This window comes from Myotis myotis, unplaced genomic scaffold (genome assembly GCF_014108235.1).
Source record: "Myotis myotis isolate mMyoMyo1 unplaced genomic scaffold, mMyoMyo1.p scaffold_m19_p_21, whole genome shotgun sequence".
Lineage (NCBI taxonomy): Eukaryota > Metazoa > Chordata > Mammalia > Chiroptera > Vespertilionidae > Myotis > Myotis myotis.
In genome coordinates this window covers 5,944,723-5,968,853 of record NW_023416326.1, presented here as the reverse complement: position 1 = coordinate 5,968,853, position 24,131 = coordinate 5,944,723, and the positions used below count along the sequence as shown (strand labels likewise).

The 24,131-nt window shown below is 40.1% G+C and overlaps 1 protein-coding gene across 7 annotated transcripts in view; it reads right to left on the bottom strand.

Annotated features, from left to right (window-relative positions):
* The window catches only part of NVL (nuclear VCP like), a 46,165-nt gene that overhangs the window by 21,098 nt on the left and 936 nt on the right, over window positions 1-24,131 (bottom strand). For 3 of the 7 annotated variants that reach the window (XR_004975046.1, XM_036354910.1, XM_036354913.1), the window contains exons 2-16: window positions 21,477-21,550; window positions 19,885-19,937; window positions 19,703-19,802; window positions 17,708-17,765; window positions 16,672-16,941; window positions 15,263-15,395; window positions 14,966-15,042; window positions 14,295-14,429; window positions 12,776-12,877; window positions 10,115-10,232; window positions 8,527-8,671; window positions 7,351-7,615; window positions 5,544-5,762; window positions 4,700-4,804; window positions 2,754-2,816 (exon numbers count right to left, since the gene is read on the bottom strand). Coding sequence is in view for 6 of the 7 variants with exons in the window: in XM_036354910.1 (XP_036210803.1) it covers window positions 2,754-2,816; window positions 4,700-4,804; window positions 5,544-5,762; window positions 7,351-7,615; window positions 8,527-8,671; window positions 10,115-10,232; window positions 12,776-12,877; window positions 14,295-14,429; window positions 14,966-15,042; window positions 15,263-15,395; window positions 16,672-16,941; window positions 17,708-17,765; window positions 19,703-19,802; window positions 19,885-19,937; window positions 21,477-21,550 (1,917 nt within the window). In the remaining variant the exon portion in view is untranslated. Of the gene's footprint in view, window positions 1-2,753; window positions 2,817-4,699; window positions 4,805-5,543; window positions 5,763-7,350; window positions 7,616-8,526; window positions 8,672-10,114; window positions 10,233-12,775; window positions 12,878-14,294; window positions 14,430-14,965; window positions 15,043-15,262; window positions 15,396-16,671; window positions 16,942-17,707; window positions 17,766-19,702; window positions 19,803-19,884; window positions 19,938-21,476; window positions 21,551-22,442; window positions 22,487-24,131 lie in introns of those variants that run through there. The other 4 variants (XM_036354911.1, XM_036354912.1, XM_036354914.1 and 1 more) reach the window with 4 other exon arrangements.

The following is a 24,131-nucleotide window of genomic DNA, read 5'->3' as shown; positions in this document are numbered from 1 at the left end:
CATTTCTGGCCAATAAGAATAGTCAGTTGTATGTGGTTCAATTTAATAAAATTAGCTATTATTTAAGCTTATAAATGTCCTCATTTATAAAATGAAGTCTAAATGCAATGTAAGGTCTTCTCTAGATCAAAAAAAATCTCACAATTCTATTTTAGAAGTGACCTCCTAAGTTTTATGCATATAAAATACCCAGCAATAATTCTCATTAATTCAAAGAGTATTTTAAATGCTAACAAGACAATTTACTGTTCTACTGTCATTTGTACATCATCTTGCTCAAGGAAGAGCTATTTTGTCATAAAGCATCAGGAGAGGCAAACTGAGCCAGCTGGGAACTTAACAGCTGTTATATGGCATAATGTATGTAAAAATCAAAATCAAACTACAAAATATTAAGATCAGTCAAGAAATAACAGCAACTCACTAGCAGCTATATATAACATTAGGACAATTAAAATAAAAAGTTACACATAAGAATATGGTTTCCCTTTTAGCGAGGCATAAGAAATTGTTCTCATAAAATTTCAAACTAGTTTAAGAAATAATAAAACTGCTTTTTTGTTGTAATAAAACTGCTAGGTAAAACAGAATCTGATGCCAACAATCTCCTATCATAAAGTATCTCTGATGTTATTTTATGACTATATGGTCATAATAAAGTAATTAAGGAATAGACTGCATCACAGATGACAGTGATTAAAGTATCTGTTTTCTCATTTGAATAGAGCTGTCTTTCCCTCACATGTAACCTGGACTTTTCTTTGTACTTTAGCTCATTTTGCTTCCCTTACTTGAGCTGCTTTCCCAACCTACCACCAAATAGTTCTTGCATTTGAAAAGACACCCATTACTCCCTTCTTTGCTCTTAGAGCATTTTATACTATTGTAACTGTGAGCTCTTCTATGTTCATTGTATCATATCGTAAAGTACTAGAAAGTAGAAGTCATGACCGTTTCAAATTTTTCTCTGATCATAATATCCTGTGCAATATACAAATGCAGTAGAACAATTTAGTTCCCTGAAAAACCTAATTTAGCAAAAATTTTATTTGGGTAACTAAACCAAAATATTTAGTAGATATTTTTAAAGAGAAGGTATCAGGCCCTATCTGGTTTTGTTCAGTGGATAGAGCGCCGGCCTACGGAGTAAAGGGTCCTGGGTTCAATTCTGGTCAAGGGTACATGCCTGGGTTGCAGCCTCGATCCCCAGTAGAGGGTGTACAGGAGGCAACCAATCAATGATTCTCTCTCATCATTAATGTTTCTATTTCTCTCTCCCTCTCCCTTCCTCTCTGAAATCAGTAAAAAAAAAAAGAAAAAGAAAAGGTATCAGTGGGTTGGGAGAGACAAAGTTCAATAAAGTTTCAAATGGGGATGGAAAAGAATAATCAATATAGCTGGCAAAGGACTTCAGATATAGCAAACCAAAATGACTATGTAAAAGGAAATTTAATTTAGGGGGAGGTAAACCTAGTCCAAAGGACAGATTAAAATCAATCTTAACAAAGACAACACTGATTAGAAATAAGCAAACAAAAGAAAAACCCCTACCTTGGCCTTTAAGAAATACTTCAAATAAGGATCCTATACTTATCTCTAATTCCTCATTTGCCATTCAGTTTTCAATCAAAACCTGGCTTTCTAAAACACTGAAAATATTACCCCTGAGGTTAATAATGACCTTCTGAGTACCAAGTCCAAAGTCGTACTGTCAGTTCTTTTACACTGTTTGGTTGCACTGACAAGGTTGAAGAAACATCAGTATGAGAAACATCAATCTGCTGCCTCCTGCATGCCCCCTACTGGGGATCGAGCCAGCAACCCAGGCATGTGACCCGACCAGGAATTAAACTGGTGACTTCTTCGTACATGGGACAACGCTCAATCAACTGAGCCATACCTGCCAGGACTAAAAAGCCTTTTAAAACAAATGATACCATTCTCATTGTGTCTGTTTAAATGTTACAGAATGGACAGGAAATAAATTCAGTCTCTTAAATTTGAGATATAAATTGCTTAAGTGCTGAAAGAAATTATTATATATCACTTTAGTGATTTCTTTTCCCCAGAGTATTTTTATTTGTTAATACTTAACTCATTTGAGGCACACAACACTAGACAAGGAAAGCAGACCCAGGAGTCAGACAACCCAGATTCAAACCTTAGCTTTACTACTTCCTGGCTGGCAGACTCTGACCACATTATATAAAACCCCCAAACTTAGGTTTCTTTTTTTTACCTGAATCTATTGGGGGTGACGCTGGTTAATAAAATTATATAGGCTTCAGGTATACAATTCTACAGTGCATCATCTGTATATTGCATTGTCTTTACCACCCCAAGTCAAGTCTCCTTCCCTCTCGATTTAACCCTCCCTTCTCCTCCTCCACCCCCTAAACTTAAGTTTCCTCATCTGTGAATCAGAGGAAACAAGAATTTGTGTCTCACAGGGTTGTTGAAGAATAATGTATGTCAAGTGCTTTAAAAATTTATGGTACAGAGCAAACTCTTTAAAATATTAATTATTACAATTATTTCCATTTTGCAGGTGAGAAAACTGAGACTCAGAAGTTACCAGACTTAATTAAGAAAGTATATATACTACGTACAGCAGAGTAAGGTTCCAATTCTTTCCTACAGAGGTGATTTCACCAAAATTTGACAATTGTTTAAAAAATATGAAGACATTCTACCCTGTAATTTGAAAGATCATTACCTTCCTTATATAAACAATGGCTAATGCCACAACTTACCATATTTAGTAATTCTGGGCCCTTGACAGATATAAAATTTAGTCCAGACTCATTTGCAACAGCCTAGTAAAAGGAAACAAAGAGATACAACTAAGACAAATATACAATAGAATAATAACAATCATTTATGATAACATGGGGGTTTCTTGTGGCTTATACTCTATTTTCCCACTTTTATAGTTGCTTCTTTCTAATTAGAAGGAGGAGACTTATGGGAAAAAGAGAAATGAATAAAAAGAAATGTCAACCTAAAACTTTCTAAGAATCATGAAGACTAGAAATCAAAGGAAAGGGACACAAAATATTTATGTAAATGTTATACATGTGTAGTCCTAGCTTAGAATTCTAATGAAAGATCATCATCTCTGTATCAAGAAATACCCTGCCCAACGAAAGCAATCATTCATTCATTAACCAAAATGTAAAAAAATCAATTTAAGCCTCTACTAAGGGTCAGTATTAATGGACTATTTTTTTTTAATACTTTTTAAAAAAATTGATTTCAGAGAGAAAAGGAGAGGGAGAGAGAGGTTGAAACATCAATGATGAGAATCATTGATTGGCTGCCTCCTGCTCGCCCTCTACTGGGGATCGAGCCCACAACCCAGCACAGGACCTTAACAGGAATTGAACCTGGGACTCTTCAGTCCGTAGGCCGATGCTCTATCCACTGAGCCAAACCAGTTAGGGCTTCTTCAGGACTCTTAAATATCACCATCCCTTGCCCTAGCTCAGGGGTGGGCAAACTTTTTGACTCGAGGGCCACAATGGGTTCTTAAACTGGACCGGAGGGCCGGAACAAAAGCATGGATGGAGTGTTTGTGTGAACTAATATAAATTCAAAGTAAACATCATTACATAAAAGGGTACGGTCTTTTATTTCAATAGTTTTATTCATTTCAAACGGGCTGGATTCGGCCCGCAGGCCGTAGTTTGCCCACGGCTGCCCTAGCTGGTTTGGCTCAGTGGATAGAGCGCCGGCCTGCGGACTGAAGGGTCCTGGGCTCGATTCAGGTCAAGGGCACATGCCTGGGTTGTGGGCTTGATCACCAGTGGGGGGCATGCAGGAGGCAACAGATCAATGATTCTCTCTCATCATTGATGTTTCTATCTCTCTCTCCCTTCCTCTCTGAAATCAATGAAAAAAAATAAAATATCACCATCCCTTAAACACCATACCTACAACAGCCATCTCCCAATCAATCCATCATAACAATCTGTTTATTTCCTTTAGGACTTAGCTGAATCTGTAGTTTTGTTTTTGTTTACTGCCTGCCCCTTCCAGACAGACAATAAATTCTACCGGCACAGGTTCACTGGTTTATCCCTAGCACCGGGAACAATTTCTGGCAAAGTCAGCAGCTCAGTAAATACCCGCTGAACCATGAATGCGTGCACGCTCCGCCGCCAAAGATTGCTCAACATGAAGATTATCTTCTCTCAATCTTTGTCTTTCCTGCTGCCAATCTCGTAAGTCTCCTGTCTCTCAACTCATTAAGCAAGGGAGAGTCAGGATACACATCTAATGAAGTCTGACTCATTCACATTACGCTTTCAACATCTAGATGCCAGGTACCTAAGATTTAACCCATCAAAACCCCCAACAGTTCCTGAAATGATCAGAAATCTTCTTTGGCTTCCAAATGAAATATAGTGGACATAACTGAGTTTTTCATGGGCAGCATCATGAATCTCGCACTCACTGTCAGGCAAGATTAAAAACAAACATTGTAAGGCACCCAGGCCGGGGATGGCTGCCACCTGGTGGATTCACAGTTTAGCAGGCAGGGCCTTCTTTCTGGCCATGTTTTCCTAAAACTGTTGTAGAAGGTGCAGACCAAGACCGTGATGTTCTCACCCCCTCCTCTGTTCTCGAACTTCTTGACAGCAATGCCTTGTAGAGGTACTAGAAGCATTAAGAAAGGGCATTTAGTGATATGCCATACCTTTGCCAGCAGCGTTTTCCCACAGCCGGGAGGACCGGCGAGGAGGACTCCGGCCGGAGTCACCAACCCGAGAGCTTGGAACTGATCTGGGTTACGTACTGGTGCCTGGAAGTAGAACCGCAGTGATCCGTTACAAGCGTCCTTTTATACCGCGTGTCACGTGCTCTCCAGAGGCCCCCTGTCAGCCCTGATCACGAGGCCCGAAGGGGCGAACGGTGCCGGGACCAAGAGCTCACCTGCTCTAGGCATGAGGTATACGGTGGGAAACACAAAAGTCCCTGCTCTGAGGAACCCATACTTAAAGTGTAAGCTCTGAAAACAGTTTGAACATAAAAGTTTCTAAAAAAATTATCTCAATTTCCAGGCTATAAGAATTACAGGCAATGACCTCCTTTGAGAAACCAAAAGCAGCAGTGCTCTACGTAGTCAAAAGCCAGAACCACCTGTTCGCTGTAACCTCCGTGCATTTTCTTTCTCAATAATTACACATCTATGCAGAGATCACACTTCATTCATGAACCCCGAAATGATCAGCAGCGTGAAAAAGAGTAAAGAAAAATCCCAAGTTTCATGGGCATTAAACTGCTGTGACCCTCGTGAGCTTGACTAAGTTCAGAAAGTCTTTCTCCAACCATTTGGTCTTGGTTGAAACCTAAACTTTCATTTTTACTTACTCTCACAGAATTCACAACCAACAGAGTAAGTCTAAAAAAGATCTCAGAAAAATGAAAAACCATCATTGGGGGCTTAACGTTACTACCACAGAACATGTACAACCTAGTACACACGTGTGGTCATGTACCCATCACACGTGCCAGCGGCATTTAGCCACAGACACACCTACCAATATTGCCATGGTGAGCTCCTCTCGAATGTCTTCCAGGGCACCAACATCTGCCCATGTCACGTTGGGGACCGTGACAAAGCCTTCCCTTTTGGCAGAGGGCTGGACTGAGGACAGAGCGACAATGAAGTCATTCAACTCAATGCACAGTCCTTGCAGCTGCTCCTCCGAGAGGGGATCCTGGTTTCTTAGCAACCTCAGCAGACTCTGCAGTTCATCCTTAGCGGGAGCCATTGGGAGAAGAAAAGAAAAATCACCAAGTTTGTTGAAACATTACTTTTTGTACTTTTAAAAATTATTTCTGTAATATTTCTGCAAGCTACAGTAAACTTCTAAGCATTTTAATAATCATCTCCACTGACACAAGAAGTTAACTTTATTCTAAATAGAGAATTTAATTTGGGCAAGGAAAGGAACACCAATTATACTCAAATACAGAAGAATGACTTTTGCATCCTATACGACGGCTAGCTACAGCAGAAATAAGCAGTCGGCACAGATTCATTTCAATAACCATGTTATTTCCATTTTTCATTTATAAATATTTAAGAGCAGCTGAATTCTGGTGAAATTAAAACAAAGTTACTCTGATGGCAGTAAAATTTCAGTCTTGAACTTCAAAGGCAGATTTCTTGTCTTGTGAAGAAAATGAAAGGACAAGTATAAAGAGTAACTCTGAATAATTCAATTTATAAAATCCTAACCTATATGCAACATTATAAGAGGGATACATTTATATTTTTAACAGATAAAATTGTGGTTCCAAATGAGTAAGAAAAAAATAATTTGAAAAACCAAAGACCTACTAGTAGATCTAAGTTCCTGTTCTGGAAAGTAGAGGGAGTAGGGCCTTAGGCAAGTCACACTCTCTTAACCTTAGTTTCTCTGATTATAAAATGAGGAAAGTAATGATATTTACTTGGCAAAGTTACATGGATAAATTATATCATACGTAGACACCCCCTGTGCAAACCTTGAAATGCTGTAAAAACGTTATTTTGAGGTTTCGTGATTTACGAAACCCAAAATTTTAACAGTGACCTAGACTGATCAATGCCCCTCTCACATTCATAGGACTGTCATCCAGAACCACCTGCAGCTAGAGATAAAGTGTGATTGTGCCAGCACTTCCTAGCCCGCCTAACCAGGAAGTAGAACTGAGTGCCCAATGCTCTAAGAGGAGTCAGCACACTTCCATGAAGGGCTAGACCAGGGGTCCTCAGACTTTTTAAACGGGGGGCCAGTTCACTGTCCCTCAGACCGTTGGCGGGCCGGACTATAGTTTAAAAAAGAACTATGAACAAATTCCTATGCACACTGCACATACCTTATTTTGAAGTAAAAAAACAAAACGGGAACAAATACAGTATTTGTATTTGCATGTGGCCCGCGGGCCGTCGTTTGAGGACCCCTGGGCTAGAGAGCACGCGTCTCTGCTGCAGGACTCCTGTGTGGAGTCTGCTGTGAAAGATGAGAGCGGAAATAGACATGTAAATAAATGTCCACAGCTGTGTTCCAATACAACGTTCATTTACAAAAACAGCTGGTAGGCTGAAGGCCCATAGTCTGCCAACCCCTGCTCCAGAAGGTCATAATCATTATTGTAAAATGAATTTATTCAGGATAAACAAAAAGAAAAACACCAACCAACCAACTTGTAATTTTGAAATTACAGACATTCTGGGCATAACTTCTAATTATTCTAAAGATAAAATGCCAAGACAACAGAAAATCATAACCCTCAATGACGACGACGCTTGCGGGGAAGTCACGCAAATGCAGAACATCTGAAGGGCAGTGTAGGTACCTGTCTGGAAAGCACCCGCATTGTGTAAGTGGGCTCGGTTCCCGTCCTTTCTCCCCGGCCTCCTTCGCGTGGAAAACCTTCCGTCTCAGGCTCTTCCTTCGGTGCATCCTGCGGCCGCATCAGGACCCGGCTGACGGCGCACATGGCTGCCTCCCGGCAGAGCGCCATCAGGTCCGCACCCACGAAGCCGGGCGTGAGGTGTGCTAAGTGGCGAAACTGGAACGTTTCCGGGAGTCTGAGTTTTCTGCACAGCGTTTGAAGTATCCTGTAGAAAAGACGGAGGGAAAATTCAGATTCCTAACCTACCAGTGAAAACCAGTCACTGAATACATTTATTTGAAATACAGTATTTCAAAATATTACTTTACTAGATTTCTACTCCTAAAGAGAGCCCCCTGAGGTATTGTTAGTCATTCGGTGGACATGTCTTTGCTCTGCTGACATTCAACACCAATGACTAGGAAGGGCTGGTCTGTAATAAAACCCAGGTTTCAACTCTCTGGCAGCCATTTCGTTCTTTTTCCCAGAACCTCTGCTCTTAGGCCGGTTAGTGCAACAGGTTAAGGTATGGTACTCAGATTGCACCCCCATGTGGGCCAGTGAACACTGCTCTATTCCACAGTCTAGGCCAGTGATGGCGACCCTTCTGAGCTCGGCGTGTCAGCATTTTGAAAAGCCCTAACTTAACTCTGGTGCCGTGTCACATATAGAAATGTTTTGATATTTGCAACCCTAGTATAACAAAGACTCATATTTTTTATATTTATCTTATATATTTAAATGCCATTTAACAAAAATGAACCAAAAAAATGAGTTCGCCTGTCACCTCTGACACGCGTGTCATAGGTTCGCCATCACTGCTCTAGACACTGCCCTAAGCTGACCAGCCAAAGTGAAAATGCAAGCCACTGTTAATAATGGACAAATGAGTATAGAGGTATGTAAGTCCATTATTACTGCTGAAAAAAGTCTGAAACAATTACCCTATTGATGAGCAAATCATTTTCTTAAAGCATTCATTTAATGTGGGCTTCTTCCCTTTCCAAACCAATTTAACTGGGGGGGGGGGGGGGGGGGGGGGAGGAGGAAACAAGGCCACATGCTTCTCACCCCTCAATTTCAAAGCATTCATTCAGATGACACAGTGGCACACTTGTTCATTCTCTAAGAGCATACCTTTCCCTGGATGCTTCATCGGGGATACCGAGGCAAATTTCCTGGTCGAACCTTCCTGCGCGTCTCAAAGCAGGGTCCAACGAGTCTGGCCGGTTAGTAGCTCCAATGACTAGGACTTGAGCTGTAGCAGCCACATTATTCAGATCTAATAAGAAGCAGACACAGGGTGAGTGGTGAACAAGATACTTGACAATGAGGACAATAATGCTTACACAAGTCATTTAAGTGGTTAGAGAGAAAGTATTACACATTTTAACAGCAAAATCTGTCTATCTGTCTATTTATCTATCTATATATCTAACATTTACTGAATGCCTGATATGTGAGGAAGATAAATACAAATGGTCCTCAAGCAGCTCACAATCTATTGAGAAACATAAAGACAGGTTTTGTGAAGCATAACAACAGGTACAAACAAAGCACCACAGCCCTAGCTGGTTTGGCTCAGTGGGGAGAGCATCAGACGGCAGGCCGAGGGGGCCCAGGTTCGATTCTGGTCAAGGGCACGTGCCCGGGTTGCGGGCTCGATCCCCAGTTGGGGGCGTGCAGGAGGCAGCCGATCCATGATTCTCATTATTGATGTTTCTATCTCTCTCTCTCCCTCTCCCTTCCTCTCCGAAATCAATAAAAATATATTTTAAAAAAGGCGCCACAGTGACACGATGGCTGAGGAATAATGGAGAGTGGAGGGACGGGGGACATTCCATTCTCAAAGGGCAGGTACTGATAAGCAGCGTTACGCTAATGAAATCCTACATGGGAGGAAAGACGTGAGTGGAAGCACAAGGTGAGCAGTCCAACAACAGGGAGTCTGGGCAAGACAGAGGGGTACGTGTCTCCAAATAGACTCACGGCATTAATCTGAGATGGGGGCACAATACAGTCTTCAGTTGCTCTGGCTTAATCCACAGCTAAATTTTTAGGCACAGACAGAATACAGGGCCTAGTGTGCCTTTCTTAAGTATTATTTCTCTCAACTGATTTTTACCAATAAAAGCATATCCTTGGGTGAGGATTAAAAAATATATATATAATTGCACTGAAGTGGTAACATTCCCAAGACATGTTTAAGATACAAATAGCAAATTACAGAACAATGTGTATGGAGCAATCACTATATTGTAAAAAGCAAAACAATATGTTAGTGCAGTGGTCGGCAAACTCATTAGTCAACAGAGCCAAATATCAACAGTACAACGACTGAAATTTTTTTTCAGAGCCAAATTTTTTAAACTTAAACTATATAGGTAGGTACATTGTTATTAACTCAATGAGGGTACTCCTAAGGCTTAAGAAGAGCCACACTCAAGGGGCCAAAGAGCCACATGTGGCTCGCGAGCCGCAGTTTGCCGACCACGGTGTTAGTGTATTTATATATTTGTGTAAACTCATTAAAAATAACTGTAAGTTACACTCCAAAATCTGAAATATTAATGATGTAATTTTTTATGGGGGAGGGAAAAAAGATTTCTGTTTTTTACTCCGAGTTTTATTCTATTTGAATGTTTTATATCCTCACATATTACTTACACTATTAAAAACAAAGACAATTTATTCTCTCAAAGCGAATTCATCATTTTAAACTGACCATCCATGCAGGTTAGGAGCTGGGCTACAATTCTTCGTTCCATATCTTTTGAAGCAACTTCTCTTTTGGGGGTAATGGCATCAATTTCATCAATAAAAAGAATACAGGGAGCATTTGACTAGAAACAAGAATATCACAAAAGACAATCATAAATATATTTCCTGTACTGCAGCATCATTAACTATACAGTTTTAAAAATCTTCACGTTCAAGTCTCATTCACCAAAACAGTAACCCTAAAGGCAGTCACAGTGCATGGCTTATCTGCCTTAAGAGAAGCAAGATGCTTAAAAGAGACTCCATGTAAGAGAACACATTTAAAGTCTTCTCATCAATCCATGTTTTGTGATGATAAATCGACCACAATTCTTTTGTAAATTAGGCATGTTTGCTATGCTATAATATATAAATTACAAATTTATAAGCTTTAAATAAAAAAACCTAAACTTGTAAATGTTGTATGTGTTCCTGCCAATGTAAAAATATCTAAGCCTTTCCCTAGAATCTGCTATAAGTGGCATTTAAGAAGACTAAAAGCTTTATTTTTCATTTGTTTTTGTTTTTTGTTTTTTTAAATATATTTTATTGATTTCTTACAGAGAGGAAGAAAGAGGGATAGAGAGTTAGAAACATCGATGAAAGAGAAACATCAATCAGCTGCCTCCTGCACACCCCCTACTGGAGATGTGCCTGCAACCAAGGTACATGCCCTTGACTGGAATCGAACCTGGGACCCTTGAGTCCGCAGGCTGACGCTCCATCCACTGAGCCAAACAAGTCAGGGCAATTTTTTTTTCATTTGTTTTTATGTGGTAAAATATCCATAAAATTACTATTGTAACCATTTGAAGGGTACAGTTAATGGCATTGAATATGTTCATGCCCTGTGCAGCCATCCAACCATCTCCAGAACTTAAGCGTCATCCCACGCTGAAACTGCAAGTGGCTGACTTTGAAGATGACACTGAATCAGGAAGGGTGGCCAAGCTCCCAGGCATCAGTGTGGAGAATGAGCATTTTAAAAAATATAAACTAGATAAGAGCTAAGGTAGAATAAGTTAGGATGTAATACGTATAAGCAACCGACTACCTGGAGTAGTCAAACTGGCAGAGACAGAAGTAGAATGGCGGTTGTCAGGTGCTGGAAGGAGGGGGAAATGGGGAGTTAGAGAGTTTAATGGGTAGAGCTTCAGTTTGGAAAGATGAAAACTTCTGAAGATGGAGGAGGGTGATGGTTACAGAGCAATGTGAGTGTACTTCATGCCACAGAAGTGTACACTCCAAAATGTTTAAAATGGTAAGGTAAACATATCTACCCCAATAAAAACAGAGACAAATAGATAGGGATCAGTTAAAATAAAAACTTTAGATAAAAATATCTATATACATAGGCTAAAGCACAGCTCATTCTGAGTTACTCAGTGGGTGGGAGTGACACTGATTATGCTGAGTCAGACTCTGAGCCTGGCTAAGACTCAAAACCACACAATTTAAAAGAAGAGAGATTTGGCCCCTCACTGGCTGGTTCTCCTCCCAGCCCCCGATGACAGTGTTCACAGAGAAGCACTTAGACTACTGGACACGTGAGCCAGTTGCATGAGAAGTTCCAGAGACCACAGGTCTCAGACACCACATGAAAGGTTTTAGAAGAATCCTCTCATTTGATGCTTTCAACAACACATGAGATGTGAGTAGTACTATTAACCTAGTTTACTAGTAAGGAAGCTCAAGGTTAGAGAAGTTAAATATCTTGTCTGAGATTCCACAATTACTAAGGGGTGGCACAAGGATTGAACCTATGCTTCAGACCTGAAAGTACAGACAATTAACGAGGACACTGTATGGAAGAGAAAACTTTAACTGGACCCAAATGTCATCTTTCTCAAAGTTCTTAAGCATACAAATTTAATGACATGAATTCCAACCAGGATACAGTCCAAGCTGTAATTTCTCCCGTGACAAAACTTTATTTTCACAGCTTCAATTATGCAACCACAGAAGAGTTTATGCTGGTATTTCTATGGTTGCTTTTATAATGCGATCATTCTGTTAAAATTTTTCACATTGCTTAAAAGGTGTTTGGCAATCCTGTATTGTGAAAAGTGAAAGTAAAATTATCACAAGGATAATCTCTTTTCAACATACACCAATTTATCTTTGGTTTCAGAATCAACAGATTATTTTATCCCATGGTCCGTAGCAGTAAATCTACTTTAAATATTTATATCATCATTTCTCAGCCTTTGGCTAAGATCAAGTGTAAAGATTCTGCCATCATGAGTAGCAAAAATTATGTTTACAAAAAAATGGCCAGTGGGCCCTAGATGGATTGGCTCAGTGGATAGAGCATCAGCCTTCGGCCTGAAGGGTCCCAGGTTTGATTCTGGTGGGCACATGCCCGGGTTTTGGACTTGATTACCAGTGGGGGGCGTGCAGGATGCAGCCATCAATGATTCTCTCTCATCATTGAAGTTTCTCTCTCTCTCTCTCCCTCCCTCTCTCTCTCTCTCTCTCTGTCTCTCTCTCTCCCTTCCTCTCTGAAACCAATAAAAATATACTTAAAAAAGTGAATGGGTAACAAATACTGGCACTGGAGAAAACAGGGTTTTCAGTGTAACCTTATACAATGTGACCACGTGACATTACTCATTAGCTGACTCACCACAGCTTGTTCAAACAGTTCTCTCAGCTTCTGTTCAGATTCTCCAGATACTCCAGACACAATCTCTGTCGCAGCTACTTTGAGAATTGGAAGGTCAAGTTCCTGTGCACAGATGTATAAAAGAATGATCAATTTTTGAATTTTTCACTTCCCTACTTTGTCCGTAGTCAGTCCCTCTCTCATAATGACATTTTAAAATGACGAATTTCCTGAGAAATATCTTTTTGTGTTGGTCCGATAGAGCACTTTAAAATCTATGATTTTATTCCAACACAATGACAAGATAACTTGTTTTTACTTTATAGACGTCACTATAAAACTCTGTTATCATCTCTGAATAAAGGTCTGGAATATCAACAGAGAGATTTTCCCCCACTTAGAACTGAACCAAAACAAAGGGGTGGTGACACAGTTGTCACACACACACTACTAGCATTGCTCTATCCTGAGTCCAGACGAGTAGCCAGTTACTAGTCAGAGAGGGCAGGCTCTTTAAGCAGAGGAAGGGAAACTACCACTTCCCACCCTACAAATGGTGACAAGCCTGCCTAAATCCTACTCATTCACCTTGAAATTCCATTTCCGCAATCACATTTTCTTTGCTCCAAACTCTTAACTTGGGTTTCAATAATCATACGGCATTCTGCACTTTTTGTGTCTCTCATTTATTACCGTTGCAACTATGTAGACATTTATTTGCATGAATGACTGCGTAATGTCTGTCTCCCATATTAGACTGAAAAATTCCTTCAAGATAAAAATTGGGTTTGTTGTAATTATCACTATATTTCAAATGTCTGGCACATGGCAGTCACATAATAGATTTATCCAACAAATGAATAAGTGAAGCAAATCCATCAAATTCTCCTATATAAAGTCTCATACAGCACTAATCTATTAGTGATCAGTATAGCACCCTGTGCTTAAAATTGAAGTACTCATTTTGTATTTTACCATCTACTACAGTTTCTGAAAAATTTGATGGGACTAAAATAAGACTGCTAACTTTTCATTTTGCCAAGTATCTATTTTAGAAAAATAGTGTAAGACCATTACCCTGAATAAATTTAGTTCTATAAAAAAAATACATCCTTAGTTTTCTTATTTCACTGCTCTTTAGAACCACTGGCTTAAAGAGAAAGAGAAGTTAACTAAAATGTAAAATGTAAATGTGTTAAAAAAAAGAGGGGGTGTTGTTCACAGCTATATAATTTTGCTTCCCACCTAATCCTTGCCATATAAATAGCCAGATATAGAAAAACAGTATGGGGGCAGGGCGGGGCAGGTATGAAGGGGGGGACCTCAAAGGGGTTAATGGGGGAGGGGGGAAGGAGACATAATACTTTCAACAATAAAGACTTTTTAAAAAATAGCATCTCACAAACAGCAGCATGAAAGAGGTGAAAAAATGAGGAATCCGTCCTCTTGAGAATATGCCAAGTCTGGTTCAAGTTAACCAAAGAGTAAAAACAAACAACAACAAAAATAACAAAAGCCACCAAGTGTCAGCAAACCTCACCCCAGCAATTGCATGTGCCAGTAATGTCTTCCCGCAGCCTGGCGGTCCGTGAAGGAGAACTCCACGGGGGGGCGTGACGCCCAGGTGCTGGTACACCTCCGGGTGACGCATGTGTATGAGCATCTTGCAGACTTCCTAGCAGGGAGGAGACAGCAGAGATGTCTTTCCCAGGCCAAGGGAGAAAGAATCAACACGGAATGAAATGTCCTATTCTTTGGAGCAGCAAAATATAGGAGGGAGAGTATATGCTTTGGATTTAGACCTGAGCTTGACTTCCAGCTCTGGTACCGACTGCATGACTTCAGCAATAACATCGCTGAGCTTCCATTTCCTGATGTCTACCTTGCAGATGTATTGAAAAATAACTAGCAGGGTAACTGGAATAGAGCAGACACTAAAACATAAGCAGGAACCACTATTATTACTACTTTTAAATAACAGCACTTACAAAGCATGTGGCTTATGCACACTACAATTAAAGTCGTGAAAAGTTGAAGCTATTATGGTGCTTTTATCCCTCAATGCCCTGCAGGGTACAAGTTAGGTTTGCTCTTCTCCCCTTCCCAGTCTCCTTTCCTACACCCAGTTCCTATTAGGGACAAAGAAGTGGACTTGATTTGCATAACTGATTAGCAACACCCACTGGAAGTAAAATTCTGAATCTGAGTAACCTTTAGTGTCACGTCATTGCCTCCCACATCTTCAAACTTCACGCTGGAGGTCTGGAAGTCTAGCCCTCTGGCTTGAGCTGGTAAACGAAAAGGGAGGAAGTGAAAAGATTAGTGATTCAGTAGTAACTCAGAATTATATTTAATACTTGTTAAGTAAACAAAGATCCATTAGCTATTGACACATTTCCTAGTAAATGTCTCTGCACCTGGAAGGTCCCCCAAGCAAATCAGCCTGGAGGAGTGATGCCTCCCTCAAAGCAAACACGGCCACCACCACCCACAAGACCTGCATTGCACCTTTCTTTTGCAGGATGGCTTCTATTTCTCCATCTACTTCCTGAAGATCTTCTTTCTTCCTTTTGCTTCCTCTGCTCTTTAACCTGCCTTTCCTTTTCTTGTTACTCTCCAGAAGAGACGACTCTTTGGAATCCTGGATGATTAAAGCAAAGAGATTTGGAAAAGATCCATTACTAATTCAAAAGGGGCAAGATTTTGGCAAACCAAAAGGCTTGGTTCTTGGAAACCACTTAGAGATGCCCTGTCCAAGAGAAATACAATGCGGGCCACATAGGTAAATTTATATATTCTAGAGCCCCATTTAAAAAAGCAAAGAAGTTGAAATTAATTTAATAATCTATCTTATTTAATCAAATATATTCAAGGCATTACCATTTCCATATAGCGTCAGTGTGAAAAATTAACAAGGTGTTTTGTATATATTGTTTTTGTAGTAAATTTGCAAAGACCAATGTGGACTTTATGCTTATAGCAAGCACATCTCAAGTCAGGCACTAAATTTTCATCATTGATTGGCTGCCTCCTGCACGCCCCCTACTGGGGATCGCGCCTGCAAGCTGGGCCTGTGCCCTTGACCAGAATCGAACATGGGACCTTTCAGTCCACAGGCCGATGCTCTATCCACTGAGCCAAACCAGCAAGGCGTTTACGTCCACTCTTGTTCCCCTAGTTTATTCTTCACACAGAGATGTCTTCCTTATGGGCTAAGTCAGGTCACTGTCAATCTTGTATTCAAAATCCTCCATTGGCTTCATCAGTCTGAAGTCAAAGCTCTTGCAGCTGCCAGCAAAGCCCTGTGTGATTTGGCTGCCCTGCTGCCCTGGTCTCATCCACTGCCCTCTACCCACACCTGCCGGCTTTGCTTTGGCACGGTGGGCACTCGCTGTTTCTAGAACACACCAAGCACCCTCTCTCTTGAGGCATTTGGGGAGTGTCCAGACAGAGAGAGCAAGAGTTGATGCAAACGCCCTAGCTGGTTTGGCTCAGTGGATAGAGCATCGGCCTGTGGACTGAAAGGTCCCATGTTCGATTCTGGTCCAGGGCACATGCCTGGGTTGCAGGCACGATCCCCAGTAGGGGGCATGCAGGAGGCAGCCAATCCATGATTCTCTCTCATCCTTGATGTTTCTAGCTCTCTCCCTTCCTTTCTGATATCAAAAAAAAAAAAAAAAAGGAGAGGACGCAAACTCCAGTTGGAAGGTCATTTCAATAGTTATGACAAGAAAGAGTAGATAGAGGTGTGGCCTAGGATGGAAATGATGGCAGCAGTAGGAAGTGATGAAATGCCACACTTATTTCAAAGTTCCCATGTCTTTCATTTAACACAAGAATCTGCTTAATATCATCCTCAATGAAAAGACGGCAATGTGCTCTAGCTACGGGGGGCTGAAATTTCAGTATAAAAATACCTCTATCTCAGAAAATGGCTTCTTATTACTTGTCTCCTCTGATAGGTCTGAGAAAAAACTGTCTCTCTTTCCACCCGGAGTTTTGTCAATGAACCATCCTTCTTCAGAGCCTCTGGCAGGGGTCCTCAGTGGAGCGGAGCCCGCTGTGGAAGCTGTCGGTGGTGCTGAACCGCTGGTCTCTCTCTGCTCCCTCTCGGGAGCACTGGCAACAGAATCAGGGTTTCCTTTCCGATACAAGGAGAGCAGGGAAGAGTTCATGTGATTTGCCAACTGGGAGAAACATGATGTTAGTATAAGTTACTCAAAAGTACTCATGAAGGTTTGATGGCCTATATTAACATGTTTTCTACTTTGTGCTTCCAACAACTTCTCTCATAACAGTTATAGTCAGAAAAACAGGCGTTTGCAATGAGATGATTCCAACACAAATATTTACTATCCAAAAAGGTGTGTCCCTTTGCCACTCCAAGTTAATGTACCAATTCATAATGGGCAGTTAAATAAAACTAAATAAGAATTTTTTAAAATATAAAAAGCAAGTATGAAAATGAGCTGGTAGGCAGTCAATGAGAGTCACCACTATCCCATCAATTAAAAACTAGGTCACATATATCTGAGTATCATCATGGCTAGTAATAAATTTAAATACTGAATTAACAATGGGAAAAAATAAGTTACAAATAATTTTACATATTATTCCCATGCTCTTTAATCCAAGTCTATTTATTGGTAATACAAACTCTCGCAGAAAATGTACCCTTTTCTTCATTTTTACTATGAATTCCCCTTTCTGTGCATGTCTGCCCTTTATAAGGCCTTTCTCTTCCCTTCTTTTCCTGTTTTTATAATAGGCTATAAAAACAAACATGGGCACGATGGTTAGCCCCAGAGTTCACTAACCCTGTACACAGGAAGCATTCAATTGTTCACAGGTGAAGATGTTCAAAGTCTCTCATTGTATTCCTCACTGATTTTTCTCTAAGGAGGCTGATCATGATTTTTAAAAGACTCAAAGTCCATTAAATGTTTGGCTTACCTGTGGATCTGGGTAATCTTCCATATTTGAATCGTCATCCGAATAGCTTTCAGTATACCTGAGTGAAAAGAGGAAAAGAAATCGTAAGGCTTTTCTCTTACATCCTAAAAAAAATACTAACTAAAACAAGAAAATACACTGAAGGAGAATATTACTATGGTGGTTCAGAGCACATGCTTTGGGATCAGAGAAATCTGGACTCAAAATCCAGGTTTACCAGTTACTTTCTAGCTTCTATTTAATCTCTCTGAGCCTCAGCTTCCGTATCTACAAAATGGACATCTCACTGAATTATTAGAAGATTAAAAGAAACCTGCAAATCAAAAGAAGAAAGAAAAGAGAAGGGGGAAAAAAAAAAGAAAGCTTGCAAAGTCCTTAATACCTAGTAAATGCTTAATTAATTGTGGATTCCATTAGCTGAGCAATAAATAAAAGTGAAATGTGAATTCCCACTAGATCCCAGGGTCTCATTTAGGAATGTCTGATGCCAGGAGAGGGAATACTCCGTAAGCCATGTAACCAGATGGAACGTTTACACGTCTGCTTGGAGGAATGAAGACGCACAGTTGTTCAATATCATATGATAAGAAAAACAAGCATAAATCCTAATAATTACAAACTGAGAATTTAGTCTCGGTTCTTTATAACCAAGAGTTGGTATCTAATAACTACAAGACTCTACTACTTATTGTTTCTATAGAAATAATTAAATAAGAAAAGGGCTTTCCAAGTAAAAAGGTTTACATGAATGCTATGACCCATCTTTATAATTAAGACATGAATTTCTTTGCTAGTCATTAAATTCAACTAAGGTAATTTGGTGCGTTTCTTTTCAATATAAAGAAGGTAGATTACCCAACTATTTGGGAAAATATCATTTTGCCCTAGAACTCATGCCATACAAGTATGATTAATTACAAGTGGATGAAGTAGTTAAATGTAGTACCATAAAGGAACAAGAAAAAAGTACAGGTAATTATGTTATATGCTCCTGTGACAGAGGTCTATGTAAGCATTCACAGCTTAAACCACACAGGAAAAGGTTGGTAGCTTTGACTCGGTAAAGATGCAGAACTTCTCTAATCAAGACATTATAAACAAACAGAAAAGGCAAATGGGAAAATGGGACAAGCATTTGCAATACATGTGAAAAGAGGTGCTATGTGATACAAAGAACTCTGACAACTCATAAGGAAAATTCAAATACTTCTCAAATGAAAGACAAAATCCATAAGTAAGAAATTCACAAAGAAATGTGAAACAGTAAAAAAAATCACGTTATTAAAAGATTACAAATAAAAACAATATGATCAATTTTTGCCTATACTAGCAAAGATTAAATAATCGTGTAACTAGGATTAAAGGGGGCAGAGAAATGCATTCTTCACACAAAACTGCTGGAGTATAAACTAAGGGAACCTTTCTTGGAGGGCAGCTTCAAATGCACTAAAAAATACATGCTTGAAAATATAAATCTCTGTCTCCAGAAATACCACTTCAGGATTTTAACATATAAAAACAAACAAATGGCCCTAGCCAGTTTTGCTCAGTGGATAGAGCACTGGCCTGCAGACCGAGGGTCCCAGGTTCGATTCCGGTCAAGGGCACATGACCAGGTTGCGGGCTCGATCCCTAGTAGGGGGCGTGCAGGAGGCAGCCAATCAATGATTCTCTCTCATCATTAATGTTTCTATCTCTCTTTCCTCCCTGAAATCAATAAAAATAAATAAAAAAATAGAAAACAGTCTAGGAAGGCCTGACAAAGACAATAACAGCATTCTGAAAGCTGACTCTCGAATGCTGAGTGGGAGCTTGTGAAAGAGAAAGGAACATGCCAGCTACAGAAAACTGCAGTTAAGGACTGGAGAGGTTAGGCAAGTGTTACACAGCGCCTTCTGGGCAACGAGGAGCCACTGAAAAGTTTTACGCGTAGAAATATAATGTGATCAGATTCATGTGCTGGATAGAAAAAACCCTGCATTCCGAAATCCTTACTCATTATCTTCGTCACCTTGTCTTGCTCTTTTTGCCAGGTGTTCATCTTCTAATTCTGTTAGATTCTTAAGTTCCTTCTCACTATTAATTATGCTAAATACTGAAACAAAAAGAAAAATGCCATGAGCCAAAACCATTCTGTAATGTTATTAATGATTCATTTCTAACACTAATAGACTCACCTTTTTCTACCTGAATCCTAAAAGCATTTCTTTTTCTTCGACCGTAGTCTATGCTGAAAAAGAAGACAGAAGTTTAGTACAGTGGTCTCCCCCACATAAGTCTGCATGAATATATAATTATGCCACTGAATTTACAGACCATAAATCTATTTTCAAACAACTTTGGAGTTTACACGTTTACAACTATAATTTCTCTTGATATTCTACAGAACAGGCCAAAAGAGTTAAGCAACTGGGAACATGCATTCTCCTTTAAAAAAAAAAAAAAAAAAAAAGGCAAAGAGTGACTCCCCAGGAGGCTCAGAGGTTGGCAGAGCTGCCACTGCCACCAGGGACCCAGTGAGCACAGACGGGGCCAGCGGACAGGGCCCTGAGCCACAAGATTGAAGTCTAGTGGAATTCACCCAGCTACGTTTCAGACTTGCTTGACACCATAACCCCTTTTTTCTTTCCAATTTCTCCGTTTTGGAATGAAAATGCCTATCCTATACCTGTCCACTACTGTATTTTGTCTTTTTAAAAATATGTTTTGTTGATTTTTGAAAGAGGAAGGGAGGAGAGAGAATTATCAATGAGAGAGAACCATCAATTGGCTGCCTCCTGCACACCCCGTACAGGGGATTGAGCCTGCAACTAGGAATGTACCCTGCCGGGGAATCGAACCAGTGACCTCTAGGTGCATGGGAAGATGCTCAACCAACTGAGCCGTGCCAGCGAGGCCCACCATTGTATTTTGTTAGCAGATAACCTGTCTGGTTTTCCAGGTTCACAGCTAGAGAGGAATTCGGCCTCAGAATGAATCACAGCTCCAGTCACACCATATCCGAGTTAGATGAGATTTAGATGTGATTTGGTAGTTAGAATTGAGACTGAAATGGGTTATGACTTCTGGGGTTGCTGCTCTTTTACTTGTAAGCAGAAGGATTAGGTTTGGGAAGGCAAGAGGCAGAGTGTTATGAACTGAACTGTGTCCCTCCAAAATTCATATGATGCAGTTCCAACCCTGAGTACCTCAGAATGTGACTGTGTTTGGAAACAGGACCTTTAAAGATGTAACTCAGGTAAAATGAGGTCTTATGGGTGGGACTTAATCCCACAGGACTGGTGTCTATAAGAGGAGATTAGGATACAGACACTTATACACAGAGGAAAGACCATGTGACGACATAGAACACAGCCACCTGCAAACCAAAACTCCCCTGTGCAGCCGTCTGGGCTGAGTGACACATTTCTGAGAGTCGGGAAGCTGAGGGAGATCGTGCCTGATGGTTTAAGTTTTTTAATGAAGCAGGAAAAGAAGTAATATTCCTGACCAGAGTATAAGGAACTGAAAGATAAGATGCAGCCATTACCCCTAGTAACAAAGAAAGCTCTTTGCCTATAACAGGTGATGGATAAATGTTTGTATACTAGTAACTTACTTGAATTCTGAACTTAGGGACTGGAGAACTAATGTTGGCAGTTATTAATATCAATTGGAAATTTAGGAAGGATGGAAAGTTTAAAAACGATAGGAAAGAAACAACAAGCAACAACAATGGAAAAAAATGGAAGGAAAGAAAAGCAAGAACCTGCAGGCTCTATTTCTTTACCTGTACATTCTTTGTAGATCAGATGCCATGATTCCAGTGTCCACATATTTGCCACATCTGCTACTGGTGAGGTACTAAAACAGGAAATATGATAAATATGAACACTCAATATTTCAAACTCAGAGATTTTCTTTATTTTTTAAATATATTTTATTGATTTTTTACAGAGAGGAAGGGAGTAGGATAGAGAGTTAGAAATACTGATGAGAGAGAAACATCGATCAGCTGCGTCCTGCACACCCCTACTGGGGATGTGTCCGCAACCCAGGTACATGCCCTTGACCAGAATCGAACCTGGGACCGTTCAGTCCACAGGTCGACACTCTATCCACTGAGCCAAACCAGTTAGGCTCAAACTCAGAGATTTTAATTAACAAATAAAAGACTGGGCTACTCAACATGTCATATTTCAATGTAAACTCTTCATTAATAAAGCATACCAGAAACATAAATAAAAATCACTAAATGATTGTCACATCTGGAATCAGATAATTTATTTATTTATTTATTTATTTTTTAAAATATATTTTATTGATTTTTGACAGAGAGGAAGGGAGAGAGATAGAGAGTCAGAAACATCGATGAGAGAGAAACATCGATCAGCTGCCTCCTGCACATCTCCCACTGGGGATGTGCCCGCAACCCAGGTACATGCCCTTGACCGGAATCGAACCCGGGACCTTTCAGTCCGCAGGCCGACGCTCTATCCACTGAGCCAAACCGGTTTTGGCTGGAATCAGATAATTTAATTAAAATTATCAATCACTATGACACACAAAAATATTAACTAGAATATCTATAAGGTAGTGAGGACTTATTATATCCTAGGTCCCCAAATACCCCAGAACAAAGCATTAAACTCCCAAGGGGTATTTTAAATTTGAAGGAACATAGTAATATCTGACAGCTGCCCAATACTGTAGGAATTACAGCCTGAGGCAGTTCATGGCTTCAATATTACATCACCTTTTGCTGATGTCATATCTGCAAAACTGGGTTTTCAGCAGTTGCTATAATAAAAAGCAAATCCCATGTAAAAACCAATGTGCAAGAGGGTGAGAATGGCAGAAACGACGTGAGTGTGAGGTATGAGAAGTTGTCCCTTAGGCACATAAATCCCACTCGCAAGTAAGTGTGGTCATTGAAGAACGAAATGTAAATGTATTAATTTTCTTTCCATTTTTACATATTATCATCTCAAAAGGCTACTAAGTTATATGAACTAAATAGTTATTAAGTTGCTAGAACCTAACTACTTAATAAACAGATCCATTAGGTATTACTTTTGGTCTAGAACAGGGGTGGGCAAACTTTTTGACTCGAGGGCCACAATGGGTTCTTAAACTGGACCGGAGGGCCGGAACAAAAGCATGGATGGAGTGTTTGTGTGAACTAATATAAATTCAAAGTAAACATCATTACATAAAAGGGTACAGTCTTTTTTTTTTTTTTAGTTTTATTCATTTCAAACGGGCCGGATCCGGCCCGCAGGCCGTAGTTTGCCCTCGGCTGGTCTAGGAGCACCATGAAAATATTAATGAGAAACGAAGGGCCTTGTGAGCCTGTTCCAGGGGGCCCTTTACACATTATCTCTTTTAGTACTCACAATCCTATGAGGTAAGATGTTGAACAAGTGTAAATTAAATTAACCTTTAAAAGGTTAATTACTGCCCGGCCTGCATGGTTCAATGGTTGAGCAGCGACCTATGAACCAGGAGGTCATGGTTCGATTCCCGGTCAGGGCACATGCCCGGGTTGCAGGCTCCATCCCCAGAACGGGGCGTGCAGGAGGCAGCTTGATCAATGATTCTCTCTCTTCATTGATGTTTCTCTCTCTCTCCTCCCTTCCTCTCTGAAATCAATAAAAATACATAAAATAAAGTATACCGCTAAGTGAAAAAAGCAGCAGAATTGATGCAAATAAGCCAGTGTGATAAAAAAAAAAATGAACACATACATATGCAAGCGTGTAAATGCATACAAAGTTTTAAGATGCAAGAGAGACCTCTGGAGAAGTGGAGTGGAGGTGAAAGGAATTCTTTCTTTTCATTTTATGCCCTCTGTTCCTTTTATGTTAAACCATAAGAACCTATTGCTTTTATAATGAACCAAAGTAAAAGCAATAGCGGAAACGTCTAATGTCAAATGCTGAAGGACAATCAAGGGTGGTGAGGACTGAGAAGAGGCCAATTTTTAGGGGTCCCTGATCAGAGACCTGAAGAAGGGGAAGAAGCAAGTGGTAGGAACAGCCCGCGGAGTAATTCAGTGATTGAGCTGCAAAGAATGAAAGTCCTGGGCTTGGCACGTGTGAGAAGGTCCATGTGCTGAGGGCAGCGCAAGCCAAGGAGAGAGGAGAAGCAAAAAGCAAAAAGACAAAACAGGGGTCAAGGGGCCAAAACACAGGCTTTTTTTGTTTTTTGTTTTTTTTTTAAGGTGGGTTTTACTCCGGATGTCTGACAAGTCAACTCAAGGGTTTGGGGCAGGGCATTCTCACATAAGATGTTTCTACTCTGTCTCTCCCTCTCCCGAGGATTTGGGAAAACATCCTTGGCCGAGGATTAACCAAAATAAATAAATAAATCCATAGTAAAGTGGAAAAAATATATACATTTAAAACAAAAACAAACGAACAAAAAACAAAAAGATTATACAGCG